At 34.6% G+C, this 21,655-nt stretch overlaps 1 protein-coding gene across 1 annotated transcript in view; it reads right to left on the bottom strand.

Moving 5' to 3' along the window:
• Window positions 1-18,835: 18,835 nt before the first annotated feature.
• Window positions 18,836-21,655, bottom strand: part of LOC142223949 (uncharacterized) — a 57,563-nt gene continuing 54,743 nt past the window's right edge. The window contains exons 5-6 of the mRNA XM_075293757.1: window positions 20,943-21,157; window positions 18,836-20,526 (exon numbers count right to left, since the gene is read on the bottom strand). Coding sequence (XP_075149872.1) covers window positions 19,336-20,526; window positions 20,943-21,157 — 1,406 coding nt within the window. The 3' untranslated portion in view covers window positions 18,836-19,335. The remainder of the gene's footprint in view (window positions 20,527-20,942; window positions 21,158-21,655) is intronic.

Genomic DNA, 21,655 nt, shown 5'->3' with positions numbered 1-21,655 from the left:
GTTTATATGAGGCCCATGTCAAAATATGGACCGGCACTATGTCTGCAAAAGGATCAAGATTTACGAAAATGATGCATCAATCACAAAATTAATTAGAAGTACAAAAATATACTTTATTAAAAAATTAATTGGCATTTCGAGTGTTCCAAAAAAACAAAAGAAATTAATCGATTTTGCTCACAAAACTCAATTCATGTTTTAATTGAGTCAATAAATTATTGATTTTATATGTATTATTATTTATAGTTGTTTTATCTTTAGATAATAAAGTTTGCTTATAATTATATAAAATCGCACTTTCTTTGGAATTGAGTCAAAATATAATGAAAAAGTGAACTAATTGTTTCCAAACAAAATTGTCATTTATATTTTTAATTTGAAATGTTTTTTTTTATTTTATTAAATGATTATTTAGATTATTGATATTTTCATAAACGACGTAAAATTTTTCAAACCTTTTCTAAACTGACATTATTTTTTTATTAGGTTAGGTTAAAGTGGCAGCCCGATTAAGATTCAGGCTCACTTAGACTATTCAGTCCATTGTGATAATTTTTTTTATTAGAACAACCCCCATTTTCACGAAACTTCTTTAATGAACTAAACTTTACTATGGACATATCATGTTAATATCATTCAAGAATTTTTTTCAACAATTTGCTTTCGGGTCAACTAAATCCTTACCCCCATATTCATAAAAGTTAACGTAAACTTTAAACCTACTATTCCCATACAAATTCCTTCGATAAGCTGTCAGTACATTATTATGAATATGGGCCTTAATGTATAACATTACAAAAAATCACTATGACTAGAATTCATTTTCAATGAAAAGTGCTGGTGAAAAAAATATTTATTTATTTTTATCGGTTTATTTGTTTAGTATTTGTATTATTTTTTTATACATATAGATTTAATAGATAACTTATTCAAATACAAAATTTTCTATTTTACAATATCACTTTTACGTTGTATGCATTTCTTCGTTTATTCTTTTCACAATAGTTCACTGAATAAGGGTTGTGTGGATGGGTAGGACACATGTGTGTTGGATTCTCAACTAATGTAGGAAATTTATATTGGATTTGAATTAGCATTTAATTTGATATCTTGTTCCTCTGTGGTATATAAAAAGTCTTAGTTATGTGAAAACTTGACTGGCGCTCGAAAACTTTAAATGAAATTTAAATGTTGAACGGTTTTGTATTGGAAAATCTCATCAAATGTACTGTAAAATCTACCACATGCTTATATCGTCAACAAATCTATGAACATCCTTAAACAATGTCGGAAGTAATGAACATTCTTCAATAATTCACAAATTGTTAATATCGCCTGCATTTATTTTTCCTATGAATTAGGCCAATTTATTATCCTTTCTCATGGAATTCAATGTCAAGGATGAATAGCTTGTGAACATACATGCCTGCACCCACAATTGCATACGCACATGCTTTTGAAATACGTATATAGAGTGAGTGAACGATATCTGTATTGCGCCACATAGACGATTCCATGCATACATACACACATACATTTACATAATTCATAAATATTTCTATTGAATTAGATGAGAGAAAAGAAAGTGTGAATGGGATATTTTACCCATCAATCTTATTGTAGTTATTCTATAGAATGTTTACTATTGGAAATTATGCACAGTGGTTATAGAAGTGAAACTAAACAAAAACATATAACAATGTGAATCCGTTACCATCACATCAATATGGCTATATTAAGGTCATATAGTTAGATCTAATAAAAAACAAGTAAGGAAAGTCTAAAGTCGGTCGGGGCCGACTATATTATACCCTGCACCACTTTGTAGATCTAAATTTTCGATACCATATCACATCCGTCAAATGTATTGGGTGCTATATATAAAGGTTTGTCCCCAATACATACATTTAAATATCACTCGATTTGGACAGAATTTGATAGATTTTTACAAAATCTATAGACTCAAAATTTAAGTTGGCTAAAGCACTAGGTTGGAACACAATTTTAGTAAAAAAAAATATGGGAAACATTTGAATCTGAAGCAATTTTAAGGAAACTTCGCAAAAGTTTATTTATGATTTATCGCTCGACATATATATATTAGAAGTTTAGGAAAATTAGAGTCATTTTTAGAACTTTTCGACTATGCAGTAGCGATTTAACAAGGAAAATGTTGGTATTTTGACCATTTTTGTAGAAATCAGAAAAACATATATATGGGAGCTATATCTAAATCTGAACCGATTACAATCAAATTTAGCACACATAAGTAATTGTACACCTAGTGCAAAATTTCAACCAAATTGGGCCAAAACTCTGGCTTCCGGGGCCAAATAAGTCCATATCGGTCGAAAAATATATATGGAAGCTATATCTAAATCTGAACCGATTTCAATCAAATTTGGCACACATGACTATACTACCAATTGTACTCCTTGTGCAAAATGTCAAGCTAATCGGGATAAAACTCTGGCTTCTGGGTTCATATAAGTGCATATCGGGCGAAAGATATATATGGGAGCTATATCTAAATCTGAACCGATTTCAATAAAATTTGGCACACTTTACTACACTACTAATTGTACTCCTAGTGCAAAATTTTAACCAAATTCGGTCAAAACTCTGGCTTCTGGGGCCATATAAGTCCATATCGGGCGAAAGATATATATGGGAGCTATATCTAAATCTGAATCGATTTCAATCAAATTTTGCACACTTGACTACACGACTAAGTGTTATGTTTGTACAAAATTTCAAGCAAATCGGTATAAAACTCCGGCTGCTGGGTCCATATTAGTGCATATCGGGCGAAAGATATATATGGGAGCTATATCTAAATCTAAACCGATTTCTTCCAAAATCAATAGGGTTCTATTCTGACCCAAATTAGGAACATGTGCCAAATTGGGAGGCGATTGGACTTAAATTGCGACCTAGACTTTGATCACAAAAATGTGTTCACAGACAGACGGACGGACGGACGGACAGACGGACATGGTTATATCGACTCAGGGACCCACCCTGAGCATTATTGCCAAAGACACCATGTGTCTATCTCGTCTCCTTCTGGGTGTTAAAAAACATATGCACAAACATATAATACCCTGTTCCACAGTGTGGCGCAGGGTATAATTATATTAGACAATTTTCTTACTGTTCCTTTTATAAAAAAACTATGTTTACGGCATATGACAAATACGTGTAGTTTCCGTCATTCCATCACTGAGACTCACCCTATATTTGAAGTTTTTTCCAAAGAATCAATATCACGAAGAAAATACGGACATCAGTTCAATCGGTCCGAATCTTAAATACCCAACACCATGAATCAACAAATATAATTGTTGTTGGAGTGTGTAAGAGGGGGAATCGGGACGAAAGCTTTGACATGCCAGAGACGGATACTTTGTGCCGATGTCCGAACAAATAATGGACTGTATATAACGGACTGGTGTTTACTCCGTTGGTGCGAGGGATCTTCAACAAAGAGGAGAAATTCAGAGGTGGGACACTGTGCCCTACAAAATATCTCTCACAAGACATATTATGGACAAGAAGTAAAAAAGGAAAGAGTTGGTTGAGTTTCAGTTGGTTTGTTTGAGAGTGTGTTATGCTCATCGTTCTAGAGATATGATACAAGGGTTTTAATTCAACTTGCCAAGAAAATGTTTTCTTAAATCTTGATACTTAAAAATAGTAATTCAAGAAATTGGTAATTATTCAAACAGTATCGTACAAATTTGTCTTTGAACTAAATAATATTGGCCATATGCAAAATAATTTATTGACAGTTTATCGAAGGAATTTATATGGTAAAAGTAGGCTAGAAGTTTTCTTTAACTTTTTTGCATATGAGGGTATAAGTTTAAAACAAGTAAGGAAAGTCTAAAGTCGGGCGGGGCCGACTATATTATACCCTGCACCACTTTGTAGATCCAAATTTTCGATACCATATCACATCCGTCAAATGTGTTGGGGGCTATATATAAAGGTTTGTTCCAAATACATACATTTAAATATCACTCGATCTGGACATAATTTGATAGACTTCTACAAAATCTACAGACTCAAAATTTAAGTCGGCTAATGCACTAGGGTGGAACACAATGTTAGTAAAAAAATATGGGAAACATTTAAATCTGAAGCAATTTTAAGGAAACTTCGAAAAAGTTTATTTATGATTTATCGCTCGATATACATGTATTAGAAGTTTAGGAAAATTAGAGTCATTTTTACAACTTTTCGACTAAACAGTGGCGATTTTACAAGGAAAATGTTGGTATTTTGACCATTTTTGTCGAAATCAGAAAAACATATATATGGGAGCTATATCTAAATCTGAACCGATTTCAACCAAATTTGTCACGCATAGCTACAATACTAATTCTACTCCCTGTGCAAAATTTTAACTAAATCGGAGCAAAAAATTGGCCTCTGTGGTCATATGAGTGTAAATCGGGCGAAAGCTATATATTGGAGCTATATCTAAATCTGAACCGATTTCAACCAAATTTGGCACGCATAGCTACAATGCTAATTCTACTCCCTGTGCAAAATTTAAACTAAATCGGGGTTAAAAATTTGCCTCTGTGGTCATATGAGTGTAAATCGGGCGAAAGCTATATATGGGAGATATATCTAAATCTGAACCGATTTCAACCAAATTTGGCACGCATAGCCACAATGCTAATTCTACTCCCTGTGCAAAATTTCAATACTAATTCTACTCTCTGTGCAAAATTTTAACTAAATCGGAGCAAAAAATTGGCCTCTGTGGTCATATGAGTGTAAATCGGGCGAAAGCTATATATGGGAGCTATATCTAAATCTGAACCGATTTCAACCAAATTTGGCACGCATAGCTACAATGCTAATTCTACTCCCTGTGCAAAATTTAAACTAAATCGGAGTTAAAAATTTGCCTCTGTGGTCATATGAGTGTAAATCGGGCGAAAGCTATATATGGGAGATATATCTAAATCTGAACCGATTTCAACCAAATATGGCACGCATAGCCACAATGCTAATTCTACTCCCTGTGCAAAATTTCAACTAAATCGGAGCAAAAAATGGCCTCTGTGGTCATATGAGTGTAAATCGGGTGAAAGCTATATATGGGAGATATATCTAAATCTGAACCGATTTCAACCAAATTTGGCACGCATAGCTACAATGCTAATTCTACTCCCAGTGCAAAATTTCAATTAAATCGGAGCTAAAGATTGGTCTCTGTGGTCATATGAGTGTAAATCGGGCGAACGATATATATGGGAGCTATATCTAAATCTGAACCGATTTCAATAAAATTTTGCACACATGACTACACTGCTAATTCTACTCCCTGTGCAAAATTTCAACCTAATTGGGGTAAAACTCTGGCTTCTGGGACCGTATTAGTGCATATCGGGCGAAAGATATATACGGGAGCTATATCTAAATTTGAACCGATTTCAATGAAATTTGGCACACTTGCCTATAGTACTAATTGTTCTTCTTGTACAAAATTTTAAGCCAATTAGGGTAAAACTCTGGCTTCTGGGGCCATATAAGTCCATATCAGGCGAAATATATATATGGGAGCTATATCTAAATCTGAACCGATTTCTTCCAAAATCAATAGGGATCTATTCTGAGCCAAAATACATACTTGTGCCAAATTTGAAGTCGATTGGACTAAAACTGCGACCTAGACTTTGATTACAAAATGTGTTCACGGACAGACGGACATGGCTATATCGACTCAGGAGCCCACCCTGACCATTTTTGCCAAAGACACCATGTGTCTATCTCGTCTCCTTCTGGGTGTTGCAAACATATGCACTAACTTATAATACCCTGTTCCACAGTGTGGAGCAGGGTATAATGATAAGTTTAGACAATTGTTTCCTTTAAAAACTCTTTGTTGGGTTACTTGAAAATATATAGAATTTCAGGTGAAGTCGATGATTTGATACTCTGTCAAGCAACTATATATACCAACATTGAAATCGGGCGATTTAACACATGGGGATTCTACCGAAATAGGGACCGATACAAAGTCTATTTGGCACACCTATTTTCGGATTTACACTTCCTCTACATTTTGAATTTAAAGCAAATTGGATAAAAAATGCGGTGCCTAGAAGTCAAATCAGGAAAAAGTTCTATATGGAGGGTATGCCTGCACACACCATATTCCGTACACTCTTTTATGGACCAGTAATACCTCTAGATTTTCACTTACAGGCAAATCCGTTAAAAATCATGGTGTCTTGGACCCAAAAAAGTAAAATCGCAATGGTTAGGTTAGTTTTAGGTGGCAGCCCGATGTATCAGGCTCACTTAGACTATTCAGTACATTGTGATACCACATGGGTGAACTTCTCTATTATCACTGAGTGCTGCCCGATTCCATGTTAAGCTCAATGACAAGGGACCTCATTTTTATAGCCGAGTCCGAACGGCGTTCCACATTGCAGTGAAACCACTTAGAGAAGTTTTTAAACCCTCAAAAATGTCACCAGCATTACTGGGGTGAGATAATCAACCGCTGAAAAACTTTTTGGTGTTCGGTCGAAGCAGGAATCGAACCCACGACCTTGTCGACAAATATTTACTTATTTTTTAGATAATGGTTTAGTTAAAAAAAAATCTAAATTTTCTAAATTTAACCAAAAATTTTCTTCGCGGTGGCTTCACTGTTTTTTCAGTGTACCAAAGTACAATTCAATAATGTAGAAATCAAAGACAATAAACTTTAGGAAGATAGGAAATTGGCTACGGAGGAGAACAAACCATTTACGGTGTTAGTTTCATACTTTTCGTTTATCGAACCAAACGCGTATACGACAAGTATTGACATAGAATTAAAATGTAAATAAGAAGAAATTAAGTGCACAAAATAAATTCCCATAAAGGGAAAAATTTAATTTTTTTGTTGTTGCCTAAAATTTAACATTGTTTCATTAAGAAAATTAAGTTTTTCATAAAAAAAAATAAAGACGAAAAACAAATACAAAAATTATAAACATGTATGGAACTAACATGGTAAATGCAACATTTGGTACACTGAAAAAAACAGCATACCCGGTTCCAAAGATTTTGTCTTTACTTAAAAAAAATTGGTATTGATTCTGAGCCAAAGAAGCGGAGAATACAAGTAAGGATACTTTTAAGACATAATTCTCTTTTAAATATGGGTTTTATGTACTGTAATGAACGATTTTTTTTTGTAGTCAGAAAAAGAGAAAAATCAATAATATTTCCCCAAAACAATATTCTCATACCTTCAACTTTCTACCAAAATAGCAACTAAAAATTGCTTTTCATTTAGGTACTTTTGCTCTTCTTATTTAGGCATTTTTTTTATCGGAATTTATTTCTAGTTATATGATAGCTGCCTACAGTGTTATCGGGCTCAATTGTCTTTTGAACATCGATTCATTTTTTTCTGACTTGCCTAGCTTTGTCGGGAGAAGAGCGAAGTTTAAACTTCCTTTTTGTGCCACACTTCAAAGAGAACACATCGAGAGTAACATTTATAACTAGACAGTAACCGCATAACTCGTGGTTTAGCCCAGAAATTCTGTCTTGAAGTCTTAAAATAAAATTCCAATTTTTTTCCAAATTTTTATTAAATTGCAAGTTCTACAGTTTAATAATAAATTCTGCGTACAAAAAATTCCGACATTCCGGCAAAGTAAAAAATTATAAAAAAAAATTAAATTCTATCCAAGAAATATTATTGCATTGAGAGACTACAATTTTTTTCATTAAATTGGTGGAAAAATTCCATTCACCCAAAATCATTATTGGAATCCTCCGGGGTAAGAATTTAGCCCAAAAATAATTTTATAATTTTGGTGTTAAATACATCCATTTCATTAGACTCCCTTTTGATCGTATCGCATCACGTGTTGGAGAAAGGTTTGCGAAAGAATCAGGAAGACACCAACCTTCGAAGGTCTGCGGGCCAGGGCTGCGTTTTTCCTACTGCCCCAGACCAATGACGACTTCAACCATCAAATAACTTGCTTGGAGACATATCACACTGCCACTACCTTTGAATTAGCGATTTCGGATAATTCAAGCTAAAATTTGTCGATGTACCACTTCGAAATTTTCCGACGCGTGATATTTGGCGCAAAACTCTACATAGATTTTTTTTAAGATGAAAGAAAAGCTGATATACCAAATCAACTACAACAACAATATTGCCAGAAATTTGCAAATTTAACTAAGAACCACATGGAATTTAGAGCATGGGAAAAGAAAAAAATCATTTGAGAAAAACAAAGTCATTTCTTTATTAACTTTGGCCAGGTTTATATCTAATGTCTAATCGCGCGAAAGTGTACTTATTCAAATTACCACGAATGTGACAGCTTTGCCTACAATTTCATTCATACTCAATTTTTACTAATAATCAAAATCACAGCCACAATCGTCATCAACGCTGAGGCCTCTTCGTTGGATATATGATTGGTGAGTACAAAAAGAATCATTGATAATTTTGATCACATGTCTATACTCATTCATGGTGGAGAAGAGGAAAAGGGGAGCAAGTGATTTATGAATGGGAGATGAGTACTATAAAACTATAAGAAAAAAAAAGAATACTACGTTTTTGTAGTTGTTGTTTTTTTTCTTATTCCCATTGATTTTGCTTTCGCCCATCTTTGTGTTTTATTACTTTTAAAGTTGTGGATTCTATTTAAATTTTTTGTTTTGCTACATATCTTTAATATCATTTGCCCTCCTTAGTCCAAGAAAAAGTCAATGAGTAAAGTAAAAATCGTATGAATGAATATCCAAGAAAAAAAAAAAAAGAAAATATTTGAGTAAACGTTGTGTAGAAGCGACATTAGATTGGACCTTAGAATGTTGTTTTTAAATTCACGCGAATTAATTTTTTTTCGAAGATCTGCAAAATGGTTTGTGATTAATATAAATTGAATTCAAATAGACGTCGTAATACTACGAATACCTAGAGACGACATTAGCTCAGCCCTTAACTTTTTTCTCATAATTTTTGGTATTAGTGAATTATAGATTATTTGTTTTTCTTAAGGGCTATAAACTAGTATCCGGAAAACTAATAATAATAAACTTAATTGAAATCGTTGAAACATTAGACTAGATCCTAATCTATTCTTTCCATATTTTTGTGTCACGAAAATTGATCTAAAAGTAAATAAAATTCTCTATCATAGAAATAATAGAATTAATTTATCTAAGCAGTAATTTACCTTTTTTTTATTTTTGTTTCTATCTATCCTTATAAGAAAATATTATTATGATTTGAAATAAACCATAAATTTGTTTATCATGAATTTCTAAGAAAAATCCCTTTTGTTTCCCTTATGGATTGATGGGTTAAGATGAACTTATCGTGGGTTCCTAAAATATTTTTTTTTTGATTCGCCCGTAGGAATAGGCTGGCGCGGGTTATGAGGCGAGAATCTCCTTCCATCAAGAGATTCATTTAAATATCTAAATGGATTCTGATCGATACTTTGTTTTCTCTGATCTCATAATTTTACAACCATACCGGGGTTTTGTTGTTTTTGTTTTTTTTTTTTGGTTGTGCAGGTCCATTTCAAATTTGTGGTAAGATTTAATTAAGGAGTCTATATAAAAAATGTGTGTATGTATCCGAGGCAAGCATTTGAGGACAAGAACCCCGCCTTTTTCGACTGATCGCTAGCAATTTATGGCTCCCATCGTCTTCAAGTGCTTGACTTTCTTTAAGGAGTCCAAATGAGTTTTGGATATATCGAAAAATTTAAAGTATCGACAGATTACTTTGTACGTTACATAACATAGAATGGCGCCCAACGTGGGGCCGAAATTGTCCAAATTTTGGTACTTTTTCGGTTCTGAACTTCCGATGTAGTATACTAAATTTCATTTTTAAACATAATGTGTAGTGGTTCTGGGGTCTTTCTCTTTGCATTTAGATAAATTTGTATACTTTTCAGGATTTTAGATACTTGGGTACAACGATCGAGTATTCTAACCGAATTTTCACTACAAGTTCCTTCTCCATGTTTAAATGAAAAGATTTCAGGATTCTAGACACATTATTGTGGGTTTGTGTAGACCATGTTTTCAGTTGCTATTAGAGGCTTAGTCATCAGAACCAATTTTATGTTGGAGTATATTATTTGGTTGCTTACTAAATGATATCCCATAAATTTGGTAGAGCCAATAGAAAAGATTGTGGCTTTGTCTGGTTTGCATAATAGCAAAAGAAAACACGGCTGAGTAAATCCTCCATAGACCAGTTTTAGTTCCACGTATTGATCAGATTGTAATCTTAACCCAAAATCTCTGTTAGGGAAACAATTCATAATGAATGAACAAACTTAAACTTAGAGAAATTATATTTTTTGGTATTAATATTTCAAAATGTCGTTAGCACATACACCTCCTCCTTCAAGGTCAGGTCCTTCAACATTGAATCCGACACAGCCTGTAGTTTCAGATCAGGGTGATTTGCTTGGGCAAGATCAGGATTTGGCTATAGCAAATTCACCTGCACCAAATATCAATTTTAATACGAATGAGTTAGTTGATTGTCTAGTTTGTAACGAACCCATGGCAAACAAATTTGAATGTTTGGCTATAGGAGTTTGTAACCACATATTTCATCGCGAATGCATTGAGAATTCTTTATCCATGTCCAAATTATGTCCGATTTGTCAGAAACCTTGTGAATTGTCTGACTTGCGTAAAATTTCGAATCAGACTAAAAATTTAAGAGGTAAGGGAAAACCTAGAGGTGCAATGACGAGGCACTATCAAACAAGAAGTTTGACAAGAAACCTTTTTTCCGAACAGGGTTATACGTCAGGTATCGATCAAGGTCAGGCCACCCCAGATAGACGTAATGTAGGCACTGACGTGTCCAACATGAATAACGTGGGTCGTCAGGCGAATTCTAATGGACAAATTATGAGCCCAGACGAGATAGCCATGTTAGTAGAAGCTAGTGTAACTAGGGCTTTGTCTAATTTGAATTTAAACAATTCGGTGAATAGACCACCACCATTGGTTTCACCACATAATAATTCTGTAATTCCAAATAGAATCGATAATTTAAATTTTAATGGTAATACTAATCCGTCCCATCAGATTCCATTGAACTCTCAAGCTAATTCTCTTCATAGCAGAAGCTCTTCAAATATTTCTAATTTTAACGTGGATAAAATTACTTCAATTATTCAAAATTGGGGTCTTAAATTTGATGGTTCTCCGACGACATTAAATGTCGAAGAATTTTTATACCGAGTTACTTCTCTGACCGAGGATCATTTTAATGGTGATTTTAACATTATATGTAGGAATCTGAATATATTGTTATAATATGCTATAACAGTGTCCCAAGTGTCAATCACGAAAGTCAAAAAACTTCCAGCGACAACTTCCATCAAAAGAACAGACGTAATATTTTCTGATAATGATAATAGCACTACCGACATAGACAACAATAGCCATAATTTGACAGCAGAAAATGTATTTAGTAAAAAGGAAAATCCCATTTCAAATAAAATAATTACTCCCAGAATGACTATTTTAAAACGTGATGTAAATCATTTTTCCAAAAACTTAGAAACGGATTGTTCCAAGATAATTTACCCACTTCTACCATATCATAAGAGATGGGAAATTTATAAGGCAAGGAGGGATGAAATTTTTCTGGATGACTCTGTTGAGAGTATAACTTTACGTAAGCCTAAACGAAATACTGTTCGTATGAGAAAATTCTATAAAAATCTTCGGCTTTGTTCAAAGCTTTTGATATCAGCTATTGTTAGCAATCCAAAAGATCAGCGTTACTACGCAAAGGTAAAATTTTTAGAATTTTCGGAATATGGCCTTTTGGACACAGGGGCTAGTGTAAGTTGTATAGGGGCAGATTTGGCCCTAGAAAACTTCACTCGCTTTCCTTGTTTTACGAAATGTAAATCATATGTCAACACGGCGGATGGCAAGGAACAAAAAGTAATAGGATGGCTTTCAGTCAATGTTACTTTCAAAGCTGTTACCAGTCCATTGAATATATTTATAATTCCTTCAATATCCCAACGTTTAATCTTGGGTATTGATTTTTGGAAATGCTTTAAATTAATACCAAATATTTTAGCAACAAGTGATATTGTCGACAAATCTGTTTTTTCTGTCTGTCCGTCCGAAGATTCAATATTTCAAGAACCAATTGAAAAATTGTCCGAAGATAAGTCTACTCCGTTTCAAAAAGATGATGCAAATTTCTGTCCTCTCACTCCTACCCAAAAATGTCAGCTTAATGCAGTCATAGAATTATTTCCTAATTTTGATAAACAGGGTTTAGGTCGCACTACCCTGATAAAGCATGATATTGATGTCGGCCAAACAAAACCCATTAAACAAAGATATTATCCCGTTTCTCCCGCTGTGGAGAAACTTATTTTCACAGAGATAGACAGGATGTTATCTTTAGGGGTAATCGAACCATCAAACTCCCCCTGGAGTTCCCCGATGCGGATGGTGGTAAAGCCAAATAAGATACGCCTTTGTTTAGATGCTAGGAAGGTAAATGCGGTTACAATTAAAGACGCATACCCTTTACCTTCCATTGAAGGGATTTTTGCGCGCCTTCCGAGGGCTAATTTAATTTCGAAATTAGATCTCAAAGACGCATATTGGCAGATCGGTTTGTCTGAGGAGGCCAAAGCACTGACGGCATTCACAGTCCCTGGTAGACCACTCTATCAGTTTGTGGTCATGCCATTCGGACTGTGCAATGCCCCTCAGACAATGTGCCGATTAATGGACCAAATAATCCCTCCCGATCTGAAAATGTGCGTCTTTGGGTATCTCGATGATTTGATCATTGTCTCGGAAGATTTTTCTCAGCATTTGGCAGTTCTGGTTCGAATTGCAGAACAATTTAAAAAGGCAAATTTAACCTTAAATATCAATAAGAGCCAATTTTGTGTCACGAAAGTGAAATATCTCGGATACGTGATAGGCAATGGGGGCATCACTACGGACCCAGATAAAGTCAGTGCAATCCGAGATTGGCCCACTCCGAAAAATCTCAAGCAGGTGCGAGGATTTTTAGGCCTTGCCGGCTGGTATCGGAGATTTATTGAAAATTTCTCAACAGTAGTTTTTCCGATAACCGAATTGTTGTCGACGAAAAAGAAATTCTCTTGGACATCAGGGGCCCAGATCGCATTTGAAAAAATTAAATCTCTTCTTAGCTCTTCGCCAATTTTAATTAACCCCGATTTCAGTAAAAAATTTTTCGTACATTGTGATGCGAGCGATTACGGAATCGGCGCCGTATTGGTTCAGCTGGACTCAGATAACATCGAACGACCTGTAGCTTTTATGAGCAAGAAACTAAATTCGGCTCAGAGAAACTACAGCGTTACAGAGAGGGAATGCCTCGCCGCTGTAGAAGCCATTCAAAAGTTCAGATGTTATCTAGAGTTGCAGGAATTCGAGGTCATAACCGACCACTCAAGTTTGGTTTGGCTAATGAGGCAACCTAACTTGAGTGGACGGTTAGCTCGATGGGCCCTGAAGCTTCAGGCCTTTAAATTTAACGTGAGTCCTCGCAAAGGTAGGGATAATATAGTCCCAGATGCCCTATCTAGGATCGACCACGATGAAATATCGGCAATTGAGTTTTCTGGCCCAGAGATTGATCTCAATTCAGATTCTTTTAATTCCCCGGAATATGAAAGATTGAAAAGTAAATTACTTTCTAGTCCAGAAAAATACCCCGATATTAAAATAATAGACCGTTTTGTATATATAAGAACTGAGCATTTTAATGGTACTGAGGATGATGAAAAGCTTTGTTGGAAGCTTTGGGTGCCTGTCGATTTACGCAACGATTTGATTTCGAGATTTCACAATTCTTATATTGCTGCCCATGGCGGTATGCATAAAACTTTGAACCTCATCAGGCGTCACTTTTTCTGGCCAGGGATTGTCCATGACGTCAGAAATTTTGTCCGAGATTGTGAAATTTGCAAATCTACTAAGGCCCCAAATTTTATAATGAAGCCTGAGATGGGAAAACCTGCAATGTCCGAGCGGCCTTTTCAGAGGTTATATATCGATATCCTCGGTCCTTATCCTCGCAGTCGCTCAGGCAATATTGGCTTACTCATTGTTCTTGACCATCTCACGAAGTTTCATTGGGTACATCCACTTCGGAAATTTCCATCCAATGCAATCAAAGACTACTTGGAACGTCAGATATTTCATTGCTATGGTGTCCCCGAAATAATAGTGAGTGACAATGGGTCACAATTTAAATCGAATGATTTAAATGCATTCTTCACTAAATTGGGAATAAATCATATATATACAGCCCTTTATTCACCCCAATCCAACGCCTCAGAGCGTGTAAACAGGTCAATAATCGCAGGCATAAGGGCATTTCTGAAAGGTTCACATACAGGTTGGGATGAAAAACTCAGTGCGATAAATTGCGCTCTAAGAAATTCTTGGCATACTTCAATCCAAAACAATCCTTACCATGCAGTATTTGGTTTCGATATGATAACGCACGGGTCATCATACCAGTTTTTGCGAAATTTAAAACTTTTAGAGGAGCCAAGTTGTCAATTATCACGCGATGATAAACTACAGTTAATAAGAAAGGATTTACAAAAACATATCAAAGAGTCTTTTGAACAAAGCCAAAAACAATATAATTTAAGAGCGAGACCTCAGTGCTTTAAAGTTGGACAAGAAGTACTTAGGCGAAACTTCGTCCAAAGTAACTTTGAAAAACGATTCAATAGTAAATTAGCACCTCTTTTTGTCAAGGCGAAAGTTAGGGAGAAAGTAGGATCCCACTATTATATTTTGGAGGATTTGAATGGCAAACTTTTAGGTACGTATCATGCCAAAGACATGAGGCTCTAGTATATATTCTGATATATTTATAAAAATCGTTGTTTTCAGTCTAATATTTGACACCAAGGTGTAATATTATCCAGTTTGTAATGAACGATTTTTTTTTGTAGTCAGAAAAAGAGAAAAATCAATAATATTTCCCCAAAACAATATTCTCATACCTTCAACTTTCTACCAAAATAGCAACTAAAAATTGCTTTTCATTTAGGTACTTTTGCTCTTCTTATTTAGGCATTTTTTTTATCGGAATTTATTTCTAGTTATATGATAGCTGCCTACAGTGTTATCGGGCTCAATTGTCTTTTGAACATCGATTCATTTTTTTCTGACTTGCCTAGCTTTGTCGGGAGAAGAGCGAAGTTTAAACTTCCTTTTTGTGCCACACTTCAAAGAGAACACATCGAGAGTAACATTTATAACTAGACAGTAACCGCATAACTCGTGGTTTAGCCCAGAAATTCTGTCTTGAAGTCTTAAAATAAAATTCCAATTTTTTTCCAAATTTTTATTAAATTGCAAGTTCTACAGTTTAATAATAAATTCTGCGTACAAAAAATTCCGACATTCCGGCAAAGTAAAAAATTATAAAAAAAAATTAAATTCTATCCAAGAAATATTATTGCATTGAGAGACTACAATTTTTTTCATTAAATTGGTGGAAAAATTCCATTCACCCAAAATCATTATTGGAATCCTCCGGGGTAAGAATTTAGCCCAAAAATAATTTTATAATTTTGGTGTTAAATACATCCATTTCATTAGACTCCCTTTTGATCGTATCGCATCACGTGTTGGAGAAAGGTTTGCGAAAGAATCAGGAAGACACCAACCTTCGAAGGTCTGCGGGCCAGGGCTGCGTTTTTCCTACTGCCCCAGACCAATGACGACTTCAACCATCAAATAACTTGCTTGGAGACATATCACACTGCCACTACCTTTGAATTAGCGATTTCGGATAATTCAAGCTAAAATTTGTCGATGTACCACTTCGAAATTTTCCGACGCGTGATATTTGGCGCAAAACTCTACATAGATTTTTTTTAAGATGAAAGAAAAGCTGATATACCAAATCAACTACAACAACAATATTGCCAGAAATTTGCAAATTTAACTAAGAACCACATGGAATTTAGAGCATGGGAAAAGAAAAAAATCATTTGAGAAAAACAAAGTCATTTCTTTATTAACTTTGGCCAGGTTTATATCTAATGTCTAATCGCGCGAAAGTGTACTTATTCAAATTACCACGAATGTGACAGCTTTGCCTACAATTTCATTCATACTCAATTTTTACTAATAATCAAAATCACAGCCACAATCGTCATCAACGCTGAGGCCTCTTCGTTGGATATATGATTGGTGAGTACAAAAAGAATCATTGATAATTTTGATCACATGTCTATACTCATTCATGGTGGAGAAGAGGAAAAGGGGAGCAAGTGATTTATGAATGGGAGATGAGTACTATAAAACTATAAGAAAAAAAAAGAATACTACGTTTTTGTAGTTGTTGTTTTTTTTCTTATTCCCATTGATTTTGCTTTCGCCCATCTTTATGTTTTATTACTTTTAAAGTTGTGGATTCTATTTAAATTTTTTGTTTTGCTACATATCTTTAATATCATTTGCCCTCCTTAGTCCAAGAAAAAGTCAATGAGTAAAGTAAAAATCGTATGAATGAATATCCAAGAAAAAAAAAAAAAGAAAATATTTGAGTAAACGTTGTGTAGAAGCGACATTAGATTGGACCTTAGAATGTTGTTTTTAAATTCACGCGAATTAATTTTTTTTCGAAGATCTGCAAAATGGTTTGTGATTAATATAAATTGAATTCAAATAGACGTCGTAATACTACGAATACCTAGAGACGACATTAGCTCAGCCCTTAACTTTTTTCTCATAATTTTTGGTATTAGTGAATTATAGATTATTTGTTTTTCTTAAGGGCTATAAACTAGTATCCGGAAAACTAATAATAATAAACTTAATTGAAATCGTTGAAACATTAGACTAGATCCTAATCTATTCTTTCCATATTTTTGTGTCACGAAAATTGATCTAAAAGTAAATAAAATTCTCTATCATAGAAATAATAGAATTAATTTATCTAAGCAGTAATTTACCTTTTTTTTATTTTTGTTTCTATCTATCCTTATAAGAAAATATTATTATGATTTGAAATAAACCATAAATTTGTTTATCATGAATTTCTAAGAAAAATCCCTTTTGTTTCCCTTATGGATTGATGGGTTAAGATGAACTTATCGTGGGTTCCTAAAATATTTTTTTTTTGATTCGCCCGTAGGAATAGGCTGGCGCGGGTTATGAGGCGAGAATCTCCTTCCATCAAGAGATTCATTTAAATATCTAAATGGATTCTGATCGATACTTTGTTTTCTCTGATCTCATAATTTTACAACCATACCGGGGTTTTGTTGTTTTTGTTTTTTTTTTTTGGTTGTGCAGGTCCATTTCAAATTTGTGGTAAGATTTAATTAAGGAGTCTATATAAAAAATGTGTGTATGTATCCGAGGCAAGCATTTGAGGACAAGAACCCCGCCTTTTTCGACTGATCGCTAGCAATTTATGGCTCCCATCGTCTTCAAGTGCTTGACTTTCTTTAAGGAGTCCAAATGAGTTTTGGATATATCGAAAAATTTAAAGTATCGACAGATTACTTTGTACGTTACATAACAGTACTTGCTTCTAGGAAACAAATTTTAATTTTTCGGTTTTTCAGTTTTTTTCGTCATATGCTATCAAAGTCCTTTAAAAACAAGTTAACGACGACTTTATTTTCCAAATTAAGACTCGACTTCTAGTAGAAATTATGCTGCGTTTCAAGTAAAAAAGTCTTTAAAATAAAGTATTGAAAAACATGTCCTATATTTGAACGATTTTTTGCTTTGTAGTCAAGATGCAAAAAGACAAAAAATTGAAAGATAATTTCATTAAATTTAAAGATTTTTTCAAAATTATTAAAGTCAAGTTGACCTTACCCCAAAAAAATTTTCTTTCATGTTATGATATCCATTTTTAAATCAAATCACTTAATTATAAGGACAATACGACTTCGTTGAAAAGTTTATCGACCTTTGGTCAAGGTAAAAAACTTTATACTAGAGAAATGCGTCTTCTATGCTAAGCAAAATTTGCATTCGTATTTTAAAGACATGAAATCTTTGACCTCACGACAATATTTTTTTTAGTGTATGACGCAAGCCAATTTCCTATCTTCCTAAAGTTTATTGTCTTTGGTAGTAATAAACTAAGTTTAAAATGAAAATCATTATTGCAAACCTGATTTATTATAATAAACGGATTTCGAAAAATCCCCAAAATTATGGAATTTCGCCACCAAATCCCTAAGTCCCCAACTCAAAATTTTAGGCCTCATCCACGATAAAATATCCCCAATTTAGGAAAAAATCCCTAATACTGGCAACACTGATCTTGATTGATTGTATTTAATCGGCCCGGCTGAACTTAATGCCGTATATACTTATTTTTAAATTATAACGATCATTTCTGCGCCAAAAGTTCCTCTTTAAACTGAAAAATTATATTAGGACACCAAAATTACATATTACGGAAAATCTTCTAGAAACAAAATGTAATTGCTCGAGAGTGCATATAGATTTTAGGATTTAGAATACATATGTTAAATTAATTTTCTTCTATTAAAATTTGGAATTTTTGGGGTGGATACTAATTTCGATTTATTCTTATTTTTTGCTTTGGCCTAATTAAACCCTCTGTCATAAGTTTAAGCTGTTCGTTGCAGGCTTTATTAAATTTTATATTTTCATTGGTTTATTTCAATTTATAAATCTTGTATTATAGGTTCGACAAGAGAATAACTATTTGAACAAAAAAGGAATAATGTTTGCTTTTTTGCTTTGCTACTATGCTAATGACCCCTTTTAAAGATTCCTTCAACTTATCTTAGTGGAGAAAATCAATTTTTGTAGAAAAAGAATCGCTAAGAGTATTCACTTCACTTTCATAATCACTGTGCAATCATTTTAATGTTTTCTCATTTATATTTGTCTGTATATCTCCTACTGTTTTATATGAATCAACAATGGTGTATTGGTATTAACTTTTGTGTGTGTGTGTGTGTGTGTGTTTGAGTGTGTGGAGGAGATATTGTGTTTATTTGTGTTTCGTTTTTTTGTTTCCTTACTTTATGTGTTCTTTATGCAGTCTTATCTAAATTGATTCATTTCCAGTTCTTCTTCTTCCTCGTCCGCTACTTCTTCGACGACAACGACTTTCTCTTTGTTCATCTCCATGTCATTAGAGAAGGCAGTGGATACCATTACTCCACCAATACCTGCAGTTGCATTAGCTGCTCTTTGGGTTCCTGCAATTTCACCATCACCATGACACTCGACCACTCTTAGTAAAGAGAAATCATTAGCATGTCATCATAAGGCATGCGGTGACCTATAAGCCAATGATGTATCCGAATGATGATGACAAGTAAGGTCACCAGGACTCGTATCCAATTCCGTAATTGGTGCCGTCGATGTTGTATAGACCACCTTCATGAGAGCAGTTGTTGGCGTTGTTTTATTCATAGGACCTAGAGATTCGATGGTATTGTAACTGTCTTTGGTGGGACTGGAAGCTGGTCGCTTATGGGATAGTTTTCGTTTTGTACGCCATTTAAATTTATCCGCCAGGGAGTTGAGAGTTCTCGATGATCGGTCCATTTTATATTGGGGCTTCATGAGCCCCACACGGGGTATGGATTGTACCACGAAGGCATCATCTGGACGACGGGTAATAATACGTGATAGTTTTAGTCTGGAACGTGTGGGTCGGTCTATACTCAGCTCCGCTATGGAATTCATAGGCTGTATAGGTTGTGTGGCCACCAAAGTGGCAGCCATTATATTGGGACCCACGGGTTTTGCGTACAACTCTGTTTCATGCATTGACACGCTACGTGGATTGCTGTCCCGCCACAAAGGGACATGCGAGGAATCGATTGATAAGCAATCTTCATTCCCCCTTGATCGCTGGCGCCGCATACTCTTCAAACGGCAATTACTCGATCCACCTGTGGCTATATCACATTCCAGCAGAGAGTTAGCATCGCCCAACGATGACAGTTGAGAGATTTGTGTCTGTAACATTCGATGGTGGGCTGGGGTGTTGGGACCCAAAGTAGATTGGGAGCCCATGGATACACAACGTCCTCTATACTGGGAATTTCGTACACTATTAGGTCCATGATTATGTGCACTACGAAGAGTTGAATTAGCACTGTCACTACCGCCTCCTCCGCGTCCACCCACACCTCCATTGCCAGTAACACTATAGCTGGCTGCACCGCCTCCACCAACGCTGCAGCTTCCACTTCCTCCACTTGCACTGTTAATGGTTGTCGTTGTGGTTGTCGTCCTTATGCTATCCTGTAGAGAAAGATGATGGCTTGGGTCACGAAATTGCAATTGGACAACACGATAAGAGCTATAGTGCTCAAGGGCATTATTATTCACCGTGGTATGATGTAGACGTAGCGATCCATTGCCATGTCTCATTAGAGCAGAGTAATTGTGATTTTGTGTTTGATTTTTGCCACCCGAGAAGAATTGACGAGCCAAGGTAACCTGCAATGATACACATATACACACGGGCGAGAGAAGAGAAACCAAACCAGAGAGAGAGTGGGAGAAAAACACACACGGACATACAATCGTATAAAAAAAATTGTTCAGCAAAGGAAGTGTGGACGATGTGTGGTGGTTAGAGGAAACGGAAGTAGGCAAACATTAGATGATAAAAGTTGGAGGCATTAATGGCATCAATGGTGTAGGATAATGATGATGGCGATAATAGGTTGAAAAATTTTGAATTTTATTCCAAGTTAGTTATGTTAGTATCCAATTCCATAATGCATGGTGAAAGATTAGTTTTTGGGATGAGCAAAAAGATAAAGAGTCGAAAGAAAGAAAGGAAAAGAAACAAGTGTAGAATGTTAGAGATTTGCATGTTCAGTGAGCGTTGTTTTCTCGCTTAGCCATACCTTGAATGCTTCCCGGAATTTGTGACTCATCAAATTGTATAGCAATGGATTTATACAGGTCGATAGAAAATACAACACGGCTGATGTGTAATCCAGAACATGAAAGATGTTATTAAAGATATCCGATTGTATGCCCGATGTTGAGCCATACACAGCCATCAAACGTTGTGCATGAAATGGAGCCCAGCACAAGAAGAAGGCCACCGCCACTGCAACTGTAAAGAGAGAAGGGTAAGAGAAACATTTATTTAAATTCTGTGGACTTATTATTATTTTTTTAATATGGAGATATTGTGTTATTATTGATTTTTCGAACAGGTCACCAAATGTATATAGAGAATTGATACAAATACAACATTGACATAATTTATTTGAATGTTGCTACGTGATATCCCTAACAAACCCGCTATATTATTTCCATGATATCTAAGTAAAAAATAAATTTTCATAGAAATATTTTTTGCGCTGTCTAATAAATTGATTAAATTTAAAAACCTCTAGGTCTTTTCCTAACACAGAAAAAAATAACACCAAAATATTTCCAATTAAAAAGTTAATTGAAGTTGAATTTTTTTCAATTAATAAATTAATTGGTACAATTAACTTTTTAATCAAGATAGAAACATTAAGTTAATTAATTCAATGATTGAAAATTTTTAAATTTTTAATTAAAAAGTTAATTGATACAATAAACTTTTAATCAAATTCGGAAG

The sequence above is a fragment of the Haematobia irritans genome, chromosome 1 (assembly GCF_050003625.1).
Source record: "Haematobia irritans isolate KBUSLIRL chromosome 1, ASM5000362v1, whole genome shotgun sequence".
NCBI classification, from domain to species: Eukaryota; Metazoa; Arthropoda; class Insecta; order Diptera; family Muscidae; genus Haematobia; species Haematobia irritans.
The sequence above is the reverse complement of the archived record's forward strand: the minus strand, read 5'-3'. Positions and strand labels throughout refer to the sequence as shown.